General features: G+C 42.2%; 2 protein-coding genes across 7 annotated transcripts; one reads left to right on the top strand and one right to left on the bottom strand.

Moving 5' to 3' along the window:
* The first annotated feature begins 955 nt into the window (after positions 1-955).
* Positions 956-5,929, top strand: tspan4b (tetraspanin 4b). Its single transcript, XM_042085188.1, has 8 exons — positions 956-1,468; positions 2,692-2,761; positions 2,990-3,181; positions 3,791-3,865; positions 4,021-4,116; positions 4,199-4,318; positions 4,655-4,738; positions 5,086-5,929. Exons 2-8 carry the CDS (start codon positions 2,693-2,695, stop codon positions 5,152-5,154), a joined length of 705 nt encoding a protein of 234 aa, XP_041941122.1. The 5' UTR covers positions 956-1,468; position 2,692; the 3' UTR covers positions 5,155-5,929.
* On the bottom strand, positions 5,928-16,178 carry bcl2l12 (BCL2 like 12). Of its 6 annotated transcripts, none has more exons than XR_006030635.1 (9): positions 14,765-15,676; positions 9,841-10,015; positions 9,291-9,534; positions 8,089-8,314; positions 7,730-7,852; positions 7,509-7,582; positions 7,217-7,242; positions 6,433-6,699; positions 5,928-6,184 (listed from the first exon to the last, which is right to left on the bottom strand). XR_006030635.1 is itself a non-coding variant. In XM_042085183.1 (8 exons), the coding sequence occupies exons 2-8, from the start codon at positions 10,011-10,013 to the stop codon at positions 6,149-6,151; spliced, it is 1,149 nt and encodes a 382-aa protein (XP_041941117.1). In that variant the 5' UTR covers positions 10,014-10,015; positions 16,053-16,178; the 3' UTR covers positions 5,928-6,148. The 6 variants fall into 6 exon arrangements, 4 of the variants coding, with proteins under 4 accessions (XP_041941117.1, XP_041941119.1, XP_041941118.1 ...); XR_006030634.1 differs by having other exon boundaries at positions 7,509-7,588; positions 14,765-15,674; XM_042085183.1 differs by lacking the exons at positions 7,217-7,242; positions 14,765-15,676 and adding an exon at positions 16,053-16,178 and having other exon boundaries at positions 7,509-7,588.

Below are 16,178 nucleotides of genomic sequence, written 5' to 3'. Positions count from 1 at the left end.
GAGACATATGCAGGGCTCTGATTTAGCTTCACTGATGCTGTGGGTGTGGCGATGAGTGGACAACACTGCCAGTTGTTTTGGTCAGTCCAGGGGAGGCAAATTCTGCCACAGTCTGTTAGTAGTATTAGGAAAATAGTCATCTCTGACCAACCCAACCCCCCACATCCAAACACGTACACACACACACACACACACACACACGTATCTCACCTACAGCTTTGGCCCATCACAGAATATGCCATGCAGTCCACACATAGAAGATTAGGTACATGTATGCACGAGTACATACACACATACAGACCCGGTATGGCCTTTTCTGTCAAATAACACAATATTAGGGTGCTGGCGACAGTTTAGCCATAATCAGTGGTGTCATGGCCAAGTCCCCACACAAATAGTGCCATCAGCCAAGTCTCCACACAATCAGTGCCGTCATAGCCATTGGAGATATAGGATTTCTGTCTTTTTCCTTGACTATCAATCTGTTATGTAAGTCTGTTTTTCAACCTGTACTGGCCATACACATACACACATATATATATGTGCACACACAACCAGGTCAGGGAAGAGTTAAGTGGAGGGAAGGAAGGAAGGAAAGGGTGTGTGTGTGTGTGTGTGTGTGTGTGTGTGTGTGTGTGTGTGTGTGTGTGTGTGTGTGTGTGTGAGAGAGAGAGCGAGAGAGAGAAAATTGACAAAAAAATTTGTGAACGCAGCAGAAGAGATGCCCATCATTTTTGGGTCCTTCCAGCAGTTCACTACAGAGGCGGAGGAGGGGGGGGGGGGGGGGGTTACCAGAGTTAGTGGACAGAGGGGGAGGGGGAAGTGAAGAAGGCCAGTGGAAAAGAATGAATTCTCAAGAGACAGAGGACTGAGAGAGTGAGAGAGAGGGAGAGAGAGAGAGGGAGAGAGAGAGAGACAGGGAGGGAGGGAGTATGAGAGAGAGGGGAGGGAGGGAGTATGAGAGAGAGGGGAGGGCAAACCTCTACATCTGGAAACCATTGACAACAAGGGAGAGAAGAGGCAAAACTGCGCTAATAGAAAAGTGGAAAGAAGAACAAAGAAAAAACAAAACAGCAGAGAAAGAATACAGAGAAAGACAAACATGCACATCTAAGGCTGTAACAAAGAAAGGGAAAAGAGAAACTTCCAAGACAGAAAGAGGGAGACAAATATTCCAAGTCCTACGATCGGAGCAAAAAAAAAGAGGTGCACTGGTTTTCATCTGTGCTGCTTTCTTGTGTGAAGGAGTTCTTAACAACAACGGGGAGCCACACGGACGTCTATGGAATTTAAAACAAGGAATCTGACTACAAAGGGTTTGCATTAGCTGACGACAAAAATCCTCAGTCTCAGCAAAGGCATCTGGCCAAATCACAAGAGAAGCACTCGTGCCCAGAGGAGGACCTCGTCTGTCAGCTGGAACAGTTACCCTTTCGTCACCTCACAGGAATCTTACCACCGACCACAGGTACAGTAAAGGGTACGCTCATAAGGCACTAGGCCTAGACTAGCTGTCAGGGGCTACTTTTTAGTAAAGCTAAACATATGATTGATATCTACTGGACATTTCCATCATGGCCTGCAGTGTGTTTAAGTATTACTTTGGAGTACTTTTCATCTGTTTTTTGGCCTGACCATAATCGAATTATGATGGTACTCTTGAGTCATTGAGCAAATAGAATCCTTATCTAAAACACTTTAAACTAAAGTAAGACTGGCAATAAGAATAACAAGAGAGCTATGTCTTCGTCCTTCTCATTTACTTTATTGGCTATTGGATTAGATGAAGAGGTGTTTTTAATGAAACTGCATGAAAGGATTGGGAGGAGTGTATATGTGGCTACAGTATGTATGCTTGTGTGTGTGTGTGCGCGCGCGCGTGTGTGTGTGTGTGTGTGTGTGTGTGTGTGTGTGTGTGCATGGATGTTCATCAGTCTCTCTCTCTCTCTCTCTCAAAAATGTCACAAATCAACATGGTGGAAAGTATTCATAAGTCCCATTTGAAACGATGGGTAGAATAGAGTCATATTGCCCATATTGCCATACAGTAAAGATTCCATATGTTTTTGTTTCAAGTGAAGAACTCTGATGTGGCGATCAACAAAAGCACTGTAATTCTGTGTGGTGCCATAGTCATAATCTGAGATTGTATGGCCTGAGACTCTCAAAGTTATTTTGTCCTTAAATCCTTTGCTACAACTTAAAAACAACTACAGTTCTTCCTCTGAATCAGACTGTGACTGAAAGAGCTCCATGTTAGGTCAAATCCACACTATTGTGTTCAGCTGGGGAGATGGTTCCTGACAGACATATCCTGGCAAAAACAGGATTCTCTGAGTCATGTCAATAGTAGTATCCCCAGGCCCTGTCTTGCCAAGTGTAGGAGGCCACATTTTTAAGTGAGTAAGAGCTTGGGGGTGGTCTATTGTCTCTGACTGTGAAAGGCCCTGCAACGACACAATTAGCACAGCAGTGGGTTAAGGGTTGTCACTTCCTGTCTGGAAACGCCATTTCCTGTCAGTAGGACAGGACATTAGATTCCCCTGGACTGTGTGTACTCGACAAACTTTGAATAAACACGTTAATTACAAAATTCCTAAATAACTTCTTCATGACCCACAGGCCTTGTGCCCAATATGATATCTGCTGGAATAACCCTCATGTTCTTCTTCTCTTCCCTCACCCTTTCAGGATGACCGTGACACGGAGATGCCTGTGCTGCGTCAAGTACCTCATGTTCATCTTCAACTTAATCTTCTGGGTCAGTTTCACATCAGCCTGGCCTAGGCTGTCCCTTGTGTCTCTGTTGTGTTTGCTTTTCTCTGGCCACCTCTGATCAGTTCATGCATCACATCATGTTTTTGTTCATTTGCACTACTGATATACTCTTATTACGCTTCATTCAGTTTTGTAGGGTTATCTGCACCTGCGAGAACAGCCTTGGGTATTTCACTTTTCATTTGTGTGAACTTGCCTGTCTCTCGTGCAGCTGGGAGGATGTGGCCTGTTCGGTGTGGGGGTCTGGTTGTCCTTCAAACAGGCAGAGATCTCCGCTCTCCCTCTATCCTTTCCCTCCCTCTCTGCTGCCAATCTGCTGCTGGTCGCCGGGGGTATCACCATGGTGACAGGCTTCCTGGGTTGCCTAGGCGCCCTGAAGGAGCAGCGGTGCTTGCTGATGACGGTAAGGCATCTGGGCATAGCTGGGTGACATCACAACAGCAAATACGGGGTCAGACCGGGGCCAGACCGAACAGCTGGATGGCTGTTCCCATCTGCTATTGCCACACCGAGGAATGACCCTGAGTACACTAAACATATTTTGCTCCTCTGCTATTTGACTGACCTGTTCTTCTAAAACGGAAATGCACTATGCACCTCAGCATACCTAATATATCAGCATAGATCATAGATAGATATATCAGAACATATCTGAGGGCAAACTGGCTTTTATTCAATTAAAATCTGTCGCCTTTTCAATGCCTGTAGCATATGCCTATATCATGACAATATATATTGTGTGGTGACAATCTGATCCTTCTAAGCCTTATTGAGTGACATACTGTATTAAAAGCAGTGACTACAAACTGATATTCAGGATAGCAGTTCAACAGATATCAGAGAGAGAGAGTGAAAAAATTCTGTCTGAAGTGTAATTTGTGTGCCAGCTCTCTGGGTGCTTGTTCACAGTCTATGGACTCCCCCTGGTGAGCACTATGTTTAATGGCATGGCAATGTTAACAGACGAGAGAAAAACACACAAAAACACTTGATCATACTGTATGTCCTCCAGTTTTTCGTCATCCTCTTGATCCTGGTCCTCACTGAAGTGGTTCTAGCTGTGACTGTCCACGTCTACCAGGAGGAGGTCAGTGGCCCTCCGTCTTCCAGACCTGACATGTTTGTATTAGTCATGAAATGTTTCAGTGACGATCAGACGTTTCAGTGACTCACTTACCTTGTTTATTATCTCTCATTTCACCTACTCTTGGTTTGTTTCTTCACTCCCAACTCCACCTTTAGCTGGATAAAAAAGCACAGGCTGATTTGTTAGAGGGAATGGAAAACTACCAGACCGACGAACGCCTAAAGCTTTCATGGGACACTGTGCAGAAAATGGTGATATTCCATCCTCATGATATTTGACATGATAAGATGGTGGAATTAGTCCTCACAGGCATATGGTGTGTTTGCCTCCTAGTTCAAGTGCTGCGGTGTGACCAAAAAGGAGGACTGGTACAATGTGATGGGCGAGCTCATTTTGCCAGCGTCCTGCTGTCTAAGCGGTGATTCGTGTGAGGATGGCAAGGAATGGCAAGAGGTCAGGATCAGTCACAGACTTGGAGGATGAGGAACTGTTTTGTTTGATTGTTTTTAAAGTTTCAGTGTTTAACTGGTAATTTGTATAAGGGCCTAAAAATGTTTTTGTCTCTCTCGTGTGAGTGGAAAGTCAGAATTTCTGAGAAGGAAATGTATAACTTCAGAAATCCTGACTTTTAGCTGAGAAGGTATCTGGCTTTCTAACAAATTCTGACTTTAACCCCCCAACCTCACTCCACACCCACTAACCAGGAGAGAGAAAGAAAGTTCCCTACTCCTCTTCCATAAGATCATGTACAAGTTCTGTGGTAAGGATTTCTGTCTTTCTCTAAAACAGCCTTGCTATCAGAAGGCCAGAACGTGGCTCCTCGATAACATCACCTCAGTGCTGGTATTTGGAATCTGCATCGTTATTGTTCAGGTATCAAATCTCTTAACAATTTCTGTGTCATAGTTTGAGTCCAATAACACATCAACTGTTCTGCATGTACAATTTCTAGTTCTTTGTTCATAAAACATAGCCTCAACAGATTTGTAAATAGCCCACACATCTGGCAACCAACTTCCCTGGTTGGCCTTCACTTGACACTTGGCTCAGCACCCCTTCCATAAAACAAAAAAAATAAAAATTCTGTACAGGGAGCTTCTGTTCAAAAGTGAATACTGATTACTACAACAAATGTCCAGAGTCCAGAACACTTCCTTAATTGTCTACTTTCATATCCCCAACCCCATCCTGCTACAAATGGTGTCCATGTGTGGTTTCAGCTCTTGGCTTTGGTCTTCTCCATGATGATGTACTGCCAAATCAGGAGGGCAGAGAAATACCTGGACTGACCAGAGGTCTACTGTGCAGAGGTGCAATCTGGACGGAGATGATTCCACTCACACACTCCCCATATTTGGTGTTACACCTCGGTTGTGCAGCATCAACCTAACATGAATGTACATACTCCTCCTGTTTTTTTACCCACACAATATTTCAGGAACTTTTGAAAAAACTTCACAATTGATAAAAAAAAAAAAAAAAAAAATCTGCAATGGACTGCTATGTGTGTCTCCAAAGTTGTGTGGTGAATTTAAAGCAGAGTGGCATAAATGTGGATATACAGCAATTCTGATGTAATTATGACAGTATTATCTTTTTCGAATACTGTAATCCAGTTCTGATATCTGCCATCTCTCCTGGGTCAGGCCCTGTATGTCAGAACTGACTAATTTATCTCACATTTAAGAACAAGGAAAAATACAGTATACTGGAAAATGTTACCTGATACCTGGTATATGCACTGCATGTTCTGCCTTTTCATAGAGGCAAGGACTTCTGTTGTGATCTAAGGGATGGCATCTTTGTAATTGGGCATTAATGTAAACATTTCATTTCAAAAAAAGAAAAATGCGTACCGTAATATTGATTTTATATTGTAGTGTGATTTATGGTAAATATTTTGGTTGTTCTTTAAATGGCAATTTAGACGCTTTAAGTTGTTTATAACCAACCATAAGTCCCTTCTCGCATAGGCACATCCTGGGCATGTAATGTACAGCAACCTGTTTCTCATTGTAAATATCTGTATGCATTTACCATAGTAGAATAAAGACAGCAACAATTTGTGTTTTCATGATTTCTTTAAAAACATTTAAAAATTAGTATAAAAAGCACGGTATAGAAACAATTTGGCCTTTTTGGCTGAAAACCCGATTTACAAAAATAACAGTCACGATCATTACAACCATTTTTTTTGTTTGTTTTTTGTCGCATCCATGGCTGACTCCAATATCCACAGTTCACGATAAGTCCATTGTAAAAAGCACTTCAGGATCCCAGCTGTCAGTCATACTCATGGATCTCCTCCACAATGTGTTCCTGCAGAGGAGAGGGGACTGTTACAAGGACGAAAGTGGAGTGATCACTCCGCACTCACACATTATCTTTCCATTTACCTGACTACATATCTTAAAGATTCTGACTGTCAGATCATTACAGAGTACTAAAAATCTTTGACAATACAACACCTTGATTAAAAGACTTACTGAGTGTAAGGTTGATGAACACACACACACACACACACACACACACACACACACACACACACACAGCTAAGATGAGATTACCCAGCCTCCTTGGTTCTTGATCCACGGAGCAAAGTTCTCCATGTAACGCTCAGCATGCTCCTTCAGGTGCTGACGCGCACCTGTTGCCGTGAGAACGCGGCGCGATGCCTCCATGGTGAGGGCCACTTTGCGTAGTGTGGGGCTGGCGGGGACCGGTGGGGGTGTGGCCGGGGGCAGTGTTTGACTAGCGTAAGCGTCCAGCAGCTTAGCGAAAGAGGGGTACGAAAGGCGGTCCAGTGATGTGCGTAAAAACGGGTTAGCGTTGATCTGGAACCAGACAGACATTGTAAGTATAACCTATCCCAGTACCCAAAACACACATACACACACCTCACCCAAACACACACACACACACACACACACACACACACACACACACACACACGGCCAACATGCCGCCAACTGGGACAACTACATCTGACAGCACACATGCTAGCCAAGCAGGCCTCACTACAACTCCACGCAACACAAAGACAAAGCAAGTAAGTAGCCTGAGGATAACAACCTCCTCTGCCACATCACACACACACACACACACACACACACACACACACACACACACACACACAGCAAAGCAAGGCATGCAGTCACTATGACTACAACATTTTCTAACACGGTACACAGACACACGCTCCCACACACACACAAGGCTGTAACATGATGAAGATGAACTTGGGCTGAACAATGCAGAATGTCCTGCAGTTATTTGTTTTACCATGCAGCATGAAATCTGACCCCCAACTAATGACAGCCCCCACAGCCCTGATCTGAGGCCTGTAATTACCCAGATGCTGCTGGTGGCTTTAGACTCTTGCGCATTTCAATAGAGACAGAATAGGATAGAGAGAGAGAGAAAGAAAGAGAAAGAAAGAAAGAAAGAAAGAAAGAAAGAAAGAAAGAAAGAGAGAGAGAGCATCAGCTTCAGCTATCAGCATTTAACAGTAACTCTTTCTCCTTCACCACCACAGCAGAACTCAAAGCAGAACTGATCATGACCTACATGTCATGTGAATCACAATGCTGTGTGTGTGAGAGTGTGTGTGTGCGTGTGTGTGTAAATAGTCTAGTAGGTCTACCTTGTCATTCATGATGTCACCTTCTGTACAGAGCATCTGGACCAGCTGTTGAACCACATCGTTCTTGGCATTGGCTGAAACTTAGAAGGAAAAAAAAAAAAAACTCACTTCAAGACATTTGTCCCGTGTGTGTGTGTGTGTGTGTGTGTGTGTGTGTGTGTGTGTGTGTTCCTGCTTGGTTAAATGACTAAGTGAAGCATGCCGTACTGAAACTCCAGTACCTGCAGGTTGGCTGGGCGGGGGACTGAGGGAGAGCGGCACAGGTTTGGGCTTCTTCTTCACACTTTGCCTGGCGATCCGCTCCAGAGTATCGGCCACGTCCTCATAGAACTCGGGAGGGTGGGCTGGGGCACAGAAGGCCAGCAGAGGTCAAATGGAAGCGTTACGGCATCAAATGGCGTTACACACATTGTTATTCTGAAATGCCTTTGGGCACAGACATGCTCAAAAGAATCTGGTGAATGAGTAAATACAGTGAAGACAGACTACAGTGTTTTTCATGATACCCAAATATACATATTTCATAAAGTCCTAATGCAGTGGCCGTGTGAGACGGTCGGTGTGTTCGCCGATGACTCACAGGGTGAGAGTGGTTCCTGCGAGGTCGGGGGGTCAGGCGAGACCACCAGTGTGCTGGGCCTCTTCGGATCGTCACTCTTGGGCTTGGATTTAAAGCTTTTCATAGAGAAGATTGAAGAGAACTGCATTTTGCGTTTGCTCTTCGTCTTTTTCTTATTCCCGTCCTCGCCCTGCTTCTTCTCTTCTTCATCCTCGGGAGAGGAAGGCGAGGAGCCCACATCTTCCTGCTGAAAGCGACGATAGCTGAATTTAAAGATCATGACATTCCTCTTTACTGCACACAGCAGCCACAAAGGCTTTAGGAATTCAATAAATAATGTATCTGTATACCAATCAAAACAAGTTATCAGAAAGGCTCAATTTAAAGTTAGAATAAGCCCATGTGTGCCCACAGCCTTGAGATTGATCATTGAATATGCATAACTGATAAGTTGACAAAAAGAAGAAGGATGCTGGGCGACTTGACAGGCTGGTAAGGAAGGCTGGCTCTGTAGTGGGAGCTGAACTGGAGTGCATCACTTCAATATCTGACAAGAGGACCCTAAACAAACTGATCAACATCTTGGACAATGAATGTCATCCGCTCTACAGCACTATCAAAAACCAAAAGAGCTTGATCAGCTGGAGACTTCGCTCACTGCCATGCACAACTGAAAGGCTGAGGAAGTAATTTGTTCCTAGGGCCATTGAACTGTTCAATGCCTCACTAAAGGGAAGAGGAGAGATAGACTTCTCTGCATAGTCTGTCTGCCTCTCCACCCTCTCCATGTCCATGTTTTTTGAGTACTGACTGCCCACTACTGCTTACTACTGTTTTACTACTGTTTTACTATTGTACACAGCCGAATGTTTTCACTACTGTTTTACTGCTACACTGTTACCTCAACCTGTTCTTGCACTGAAATAGTTTTTTTATTTTACCTTTCTTAATTTAACTTATATAGTGTATTTAGTATTTAGTTTTGTTAGTTTCTTATCTTATCTTCTACTGTCTTTATTGTACAGTGGAGTTTAGTTATATGTTTATACTATACTAATGTTTACCATTTCTGTTGTAAGTGCATGTTGTGTGTTATGTCTGTATGCTACTGAGACCCTTGAATTTCCCCTTGAGGATCAATAAAGTATCTATCTATCTATCTATCTATCTATCTATCTATCTTTCAAAACGTAAATGTAAGAAAGGCCTTGGATGAGGACTACCTCAGGCTTCTTCTGCAGGGTCTCTGAGTGAGTGGCAGGCTGGTCATTCTTTGACTGGACAGGTTTTCTGTCCTTCTCCAACGTCTCGCTTTTGCGCGGTGCCTCAGGCCGTTGGAGTGTGCGGGGACGCAGTCGTGTCTTGATGAGGGTTTTGATGCTGTGCTTCTTCTCCTCGGCAGAGCTGATGGCCTCATCCCACGAGTCCCAGCCATTATCTGCCGTCTTCTGAGACTTGCTGCTGGCACTGGAAGAAGGGAAATGACTTTTGATCTCTTTTTCTATTCTTGAATCATAACCCAAACCCTCCCCTAATCTTAAATTAGGTAATTATTATCAGGGCACAACCACAATACGACATTAAAATATATATAGTTCTCCATTTCTTTTCTTCACTGTACATTTCGGTGGTCAATTTCATTCTTTAGAGATGCCTCTAAAGTGAATTTTGAATAGTTAACAGGAAAAAAAAAAATCACTACAGCGGATGGACAAGTTTGTTCTTTTCCAGTTTGCTAGATAGTCACTAAATGTCCACACAAGGCTGACTTACGAGTACTTATTGGAGTCGCGGTAGGTCCCGCCCACCCTGCCAGGCCGCTCAGCCGCGGGAACAGACAGCGCATTACGCAGGAAGGACTTGAGTACCAGTTGAGTGTCAGCTTTGACTTCCAGCAGCGAGACTGAAGGGGATGGGGACGAGGGTCTGGCTGCCCCCTCAGACATCACTGTAGTGACACATGAAGGGGTAAAAGAGAAATAATAGGAAAAAACAAAGAGGAAGAGAATGCATTGTGAGTGTATTGGTGAAAGGGAAACAGACTAATACAGTCTAACAGACTAATATATACAGTAATATAATATAAGGCCAATGAAGGCCTATACACTAAGGTGGTCGATGTTCACACTTTAGGGCCCTTCTGTGATGCTTACAATGATGACTCCTTTCTGTCACATGTCAAAACTGAACAGGCCTTGACACTGAAGCTAATCTTTGCCCTCAGGGGTAGTGTTTATGTCAGAGTTGTGGCATGTTCACATCATAATCCATCTTCAACAGATGAGCAGTGTGTAGGCCTATCTTTATACGGTTCGACCAGGGGCTAAAGTCAACCTCAGCAATAAAACATATTCTAACAAATCTTAATGTTTTACAATTGTAAGACTGATTGAAATGAGATTGATGTTTGATGATTGATGCGCATTATGTGATGTACATGAAAGTCTTGTCTGACATTAAAGTGCACAATGCCCTCTAGCCAAATGTCTCCTAAACCCAATGACTGCTTCACTGGGAAACCACAGTCAGGTAGAACCCGTTGATGAGCCGTTGGGGCACAGGAAGTGCACTTTAACCTCATGTTTTCTTTCCCCTAAAAGACAGTATTACTTCCTGTGAAAATGAACTGCAACGCAGATATTTAGACCACAAACTACTTTCTGAATACTCCCTGAATGCATGCCATTTGCTCAGATAACTAGTTCTGCAGAGCACACAACATGAACCAGGTCAATTCAGATGCGGATGTTGAGGTTGAACCTCTATTCACCTCTTGATTATTCTCCATTCATGTGTAACATGATACATTGCTGCAGGTGAAAGATGTTATCTAAGGCATTTGTGGTGTGTAGAACTGGTTTTCAACCCACTGAAATCTACTTGAATTTGTAATCAAAGCTACAGGGCAGTTAGCTACAATTCATCAAATAAAGTCTGGGTGTGTGCAACAATGGCTTGTGGTGAGGTCAGTATCAGGCCAGTCAGTGTGCTTTCATGCATTCAAATTTATTTGTATGTCATTGTTTTAATAGTGGCCTCTTTGGCCTTTTCTGTAAGAAATAGGGCCTCAAATGGGGCATCAAATGTTTCATAGTTACCCCACCCCACATATGCATGAGGGCAGTTGGTTTGTTGTTTACCAGCAATTACAAAGATAGTCAAAGTGGGCTTTAAAGTTTCCTATATTTGTATATATTTGCCGATCATATTTTTAGAACTAACCAATGTCTTTGATATTCCCATCACAGGCTACAATCACCCACTAAGTGTTTTGATTTGTGGCTGTTTAGGTAGCAGAGCAGTTCCAGCACTATGGATGTGACAGTTGGACTCATTGGTAAACAAAATGCTTCAGAGCATGGACTAGTATTAGTATCTGTTACTTAATTTGCCTAACTTTTAATGTAACTTCCATTTTCTGAATACTGACAAATCCTCAGATTTCACATAATCATTTGCATTTTAAGGAAATTGGCAGACTTGAATGAAAACTAAAAGTGTGTTTTTGAAACTATGTTTAATTTTGTAATGCATATGAAACAACTGAAATAGTAATTGTTAAAAACTAGCAATGAAAATATTGCATCCTCGGTGCCCACTAAGATCCACAGGAAGAATCAGGACAACAAGTAATGCAAAATATGCAGTATAATTGAATTAATTGACTTGCATAGACTGGAAAATGAACAGTTTACAATAGGCTATACAAATTGCATTTGAATTGATTAATTCACAATTAATCACAATTCTTGTCACGTGCCGCATGCGCAGAACACAGACGCGGGAGCATTAAATGTCACAGCCTTTAATGTGCGCAAAGTTTGTGTACAATTTGGCCACATGGCCTATGGTTTCTTCTGCCCATTTATACTGTGTGTTCCAATGCTTTATGCTGTATTTGATTGCAACAGATTGGCATACATTAGCCCAAATTAATCAATAAAATAGCCTGATCCTCTGACCTCAAAGTTAATTGTGAACAGGGCCTACATTTCAGCGTGGGATTGGGGATATTGCGCATAAATCATTTTTTTGTCTCTCTAGCCATCATAATGCAAGAAACTCCTGCACACATTTTATAGCGCTGTCTGATAACGTTGATCTAATAATGGAGCGGATACGGGAGTATTGACTGGACGGACCTCCTTCTGACTAGAATCAAACGTAACCCCATGCATACACACACAGAACCACTTTGCAGGTGTTGCTCTCTCTCTCTCTTTCGGTCTCTGAGTGAGTGAAATGTATGCCTTATTGGGAACTATTTAATACCTATAGGTGGTCTGGAACCACATCCTTAGTGGTTTTATTTGCTTTGCTCTCTCTCTCTCTCTCTCTAAATTGCGGACATGCACAGACAGCTACAGACACAGAGCGCATAGTAAGCCTACTTTCACTTTGTAGAGTGTGCATTCATTACGTGAAAGATGTGTTAAAAGACTATGTGAAGTGTTGTTCTCTCATTGAAATCCCATTTTGAAAAATTAATTTTAAGTCCTGGTGTATATAATCTAGCCTATTGAATATGATGGATATTATGCTCTTGATCAGGACTCCATGGTTGCTGTTATGACACAACCACCAAATACTATGATCAGCTTTGTTAACTTGTGTTAAATCTAACTGTTATCTCTAAAAACAGTAGACCATAGGCTATGCAAAATATGTCTATGAGGCAGCATGGTGGCGCACCATGATGTGCACATTGTAAAGACATTAGGGAAGTACAAAGAATCTCTCTCTCTTTCTCTCTCTCTCTTTCTCTGCAGTGTTGCAGAATTGAAACCCAAGATTTGTACTCTCTTCTAGTATAATGGATATGTATAGCATGTATAGTATAAGTATAATGCATTGTGATAAAATATAAGTATAATGAGATGTGATAAAGAAACTAACTAATGGTGTGCTACCAAAAGACTTGAATAGACCAACCAACACTCCAAGGCCTACTAGCCTCTGACAAGGAGAGTTTGAGCTTAACAGCCAATCAAATTACACTCCTCCCTGTCGTGGTCCTGAAGCCAATATGCACACAGGAGTTTTGTAGAGCAAAACTGAACAGACACAACTAGGGACAGTGAGGAACAATTTGACAACAACTGTATGGAATCAGAAGTACAGGCTCTAGGCCTACCTTAACCCTTAAAGGTGTGGGGCATAGCCCTATCTATAAGGTGTGGTGTTTTGAACATTCTAATGCAAGATTCCGTTCCGCAACAATTGAAGGTTCTGAAATTCTATGTTGAATTCAATGAACCCAGACATTCTTTAGAATGTTCATTTTCCAACATTCCCGTCACACAGGTGTGATGGTACACCTTTAAGGGTTAACTACAGGCAAAGAAAAGCACGCACACAGCGTAGACATTCCTGTTTGTCTGCATTCTGTAAGCTGTGCGTCACAGAGGCAGCATCGTTCATCAACATGTTGCTTTTATTTTATCCTTCAAATAAAAATACACTCTGTTTTTTTGAAGCAGACACACACACGTGACGTTACTGAACCTGCAATATGACACTGATACAGAAGAGACAATGACCTCACCAATATTCACCGCAAGTCATGCGGTACGAGGATCTTACCCACTTACTATGCCCACACATACCTATTGGCTTATTCAGCCTAAGCTTCACATTTGTCCTGACATCATACCTGTTCAAACCACAACAGAAAGGTACTACCAAAACTGCTACCCACTACCACTCAGAGCAGTAGGCTATTTACGTTTCGATAAATGGATTTCAAACGTCTTTGTTTAACTGCCTCTTTCTCGATTTCCCCATCTTTTCACAGAAAACTAATAATAGGCCTATGCCAATACTGTTCTACAGGACTGCAGTTCAAAATGGTTGTAAACCACATTAAAAAAGAATCAGCACAGGCTTCTTGATGTTGTGATGGCAAGAAGTCAAAAGCACAATCACACATACACAGTTTCAGTATGACAGTTCCCCTTCATCTACGGGAGTTTTTTTTAAACGACAGCAGGAACAAGCCCATGCAGGGCAACTGAATGATTAATTTAAATTGGAACCCAAATCCACATTTTATGGGCATGTAAACATATCACTGGGAGGACATTTGGCTGTCTTGTTAGAGAGAGATGCATTTCATTCATAGTAACCTTATTAGCATAAATTATACAATGAAATCATTATTATTAATCAACATGAAATTAATTTAGCAAATTATGAATATAAGAAAGTTTAGTCTAGTGATGATTAGAACATGTAAAGGTAGCCTAGGTTAAGTTGCTTCTGCATGTCCTCCTGAGAAATTTTGCGTTTCTCTGCTGACATAGGCTACAGCATCAGACTGTTTAAAAATTAAGTCCTATACACCAGACTCTTTCAATCAAAGCTGATAACAACTCACACACCCACGAAACTAACTTTGACGGGTCACTTTTTCGGATTTCCTGCTGTAGCCTAGGTGAGACCCATTCAGTCAGTCTGACAGGTAAGTTAAGCCACATAGCACACGAAATGTCTTAGCTTCATGGATATCAAATACAATAAGCTACATTGTAACTTCAAGTATGGCATAACGTTATGTCTATTTTCGTATAACGTTAGGCTATATTTTCATGGTTTCGAATCGACAGAAACGCCGAATATAGCCTACCTTCAGTGACAAAACCTTGGCTGCCAGATTAAATTTTACAGAAAGCCATCCGTTAACTTTAACGTTACTTACCTTTGGGTCTACCTCGTAGTGTTTCATGGGGTTCCACAAGCTTAGAGAGACTGTATGGCTACTTCACATACATATTTTATAAATAAAACATAAATTAGTTTAAAACTAAAACGGTTAGATGGAAAGCTAACGTTACTGTTAACGTTAGCTATCTGGTTAGCGTATATCGGCTGAAAACAAAAGTCGACTAGTGTAAACTTTTTCTCTCTAACATGACCTTATATAGGCTAAAGCTGATTTCAAACACGACCTCTTCTATTGACCTGGGCTATGTCTGAGTTCCAAAGTCATCTTGTCCAACCTAAAGGTTTGCTCTCTTTCTCTGCCTGACAGCCGACGGCGTCTCAATTGAGTTTCGGTGGCCACTGGCTGGAATGGACATGCCTCTCCCGACGCTGAGACCTGTTGGAATGACAGCAAATCTGCGCATGTCCAATTATGGGTGCCTTCCTAAGGTGGGCAGGGTAAATAGGCTATGTCACTTTCAAATCTGTTGAAATTTAAAATATTTAAAAAGTCAAATTAAGACGTAGGCTAGCCTACATATATTTGCAGTATTTCCCCTCCCCCATTCAATGCATTTGCAGAACCTATGTGAACAGAATATGACACCTTGATGAAATAGAACAGGTGCAGTTTATTAAGCCCACATTCAACAAAATAAAAGCAACAAAATGCACAAAATATTGATTACTGTAGGCCTACTCACAAATCTTTATTGAAATGGTATATAGTGAGCCTATATAGTAAATGACATAGGCCTACCAAAGACGGTCAAATAGCCTATTGGCCATTATGAGAACAGTTTGAACATAACTAAAACACATCAACTGATTGTGAAATGTGAACCGATGTCTTGACTTCCATTCACAGCAGCAACTCTCCCACTCCACCCCCCCCAAACCCTGTCCAGCGTTACAGCAGACTCACACACTGGTACAAGGATTGGGAGAGATGGAGAGAGAAAGATAACTTATTAAGTAGTTAATAAGGCGATAATAGGCGAGACAGAGAGAGAGGGAGAGAGAGAATTCAGTACAACACAGTTAAGGCTACCTGTAGTGAAGTAGCCTAACATAGCTATAATTATAATAACATAATTAAAAAGTAGTATTAGATCATCTGAAAATGACTGCAACTTTCCCCAGTTTATTATATGCCTATGCATGAACACTCTCTCCTTATAAATATGTAACTTTTGTTTCAGAGCTGTTTTTGTAATCATTTTGCTAAGTGCCTGTCTGCCGCTCTCTTTCAACGGTGTGCTGGTCGCAGCCTCAAGTCTTACCTCAGTGTCTAAAGAACCATTTCCTCTTCAATGCACTTCAGTCCTCTTCATCTGTTCTCTCTCTCTTTCTCTCCTTTGCCATGCATTCTCTGCATCCTGCGTGCCCTCTGCCCTGTCCCAACTCTG

Source organism: Alosa sapidissima, chromosome 3, assembly GCF_018492685.1.
Source record: "Alosa sapidissima isolate fAloSap1 chromosome 3, fAloSap1.pri, whole genome shotgun sequence".
NCBI classification, from domain to species: Eukaryota; Metazoa; Chordata; class Actinopteri; order Clupeiformes; family Clupeidae; genus Alosa; species Alosa sapidissima.
Note: the sequence above shows the minus strand (reverse complement) of the source record. Positions and strands in the feature narration are given on the sequence as shown.

Bases quoted from the DNA above. Each gene is read 5' to 3' on its own strand.
- bcl2l12 (XM_042085183.1), bottom strand. From the start codon at position 10,013: ATGTCTGAGGGGGCAGCCAGACCCTCGTCCCCATCCCCTTCAGTCTCG. The intron at 8,315-9,290 runs GTAGTCCTCATC...CGTCGCTTTCAG, and splicing joins CCCTGCAGAAGAAGCCTGAG to CAGGAAGATGTGGGCTCCTC. The intron at 6,700-7,508 runs GTAGACCTACTA...GTCTGGTTCCAG, and splicing joins GTGACATCATGAATGACAAG to ATCAACGCTAACCCGTTTTT.
- tspan4b (XM_042085188.1), top strand. From the start codon at position 2,693: ATGACCGTGACACGGAGATGCCTGTGCTGCGTCAAGTACCTCATGTTC. The intron at 4,117-4,198 runs GTGATATTCCAT...TTTGCCTCCTAG, and splicing joins GGGACACTGTGCAGAAAATG to TTCAAGTGCTGCGGTGTGAC. The intron at 4,319-4,654 runs GTCAGGATCAGT...TCTCTAAAACAG, and splicing joins ATGGCAAGGAATGGCAAGAG to CCTTGCTATCAGAAGGCCAG.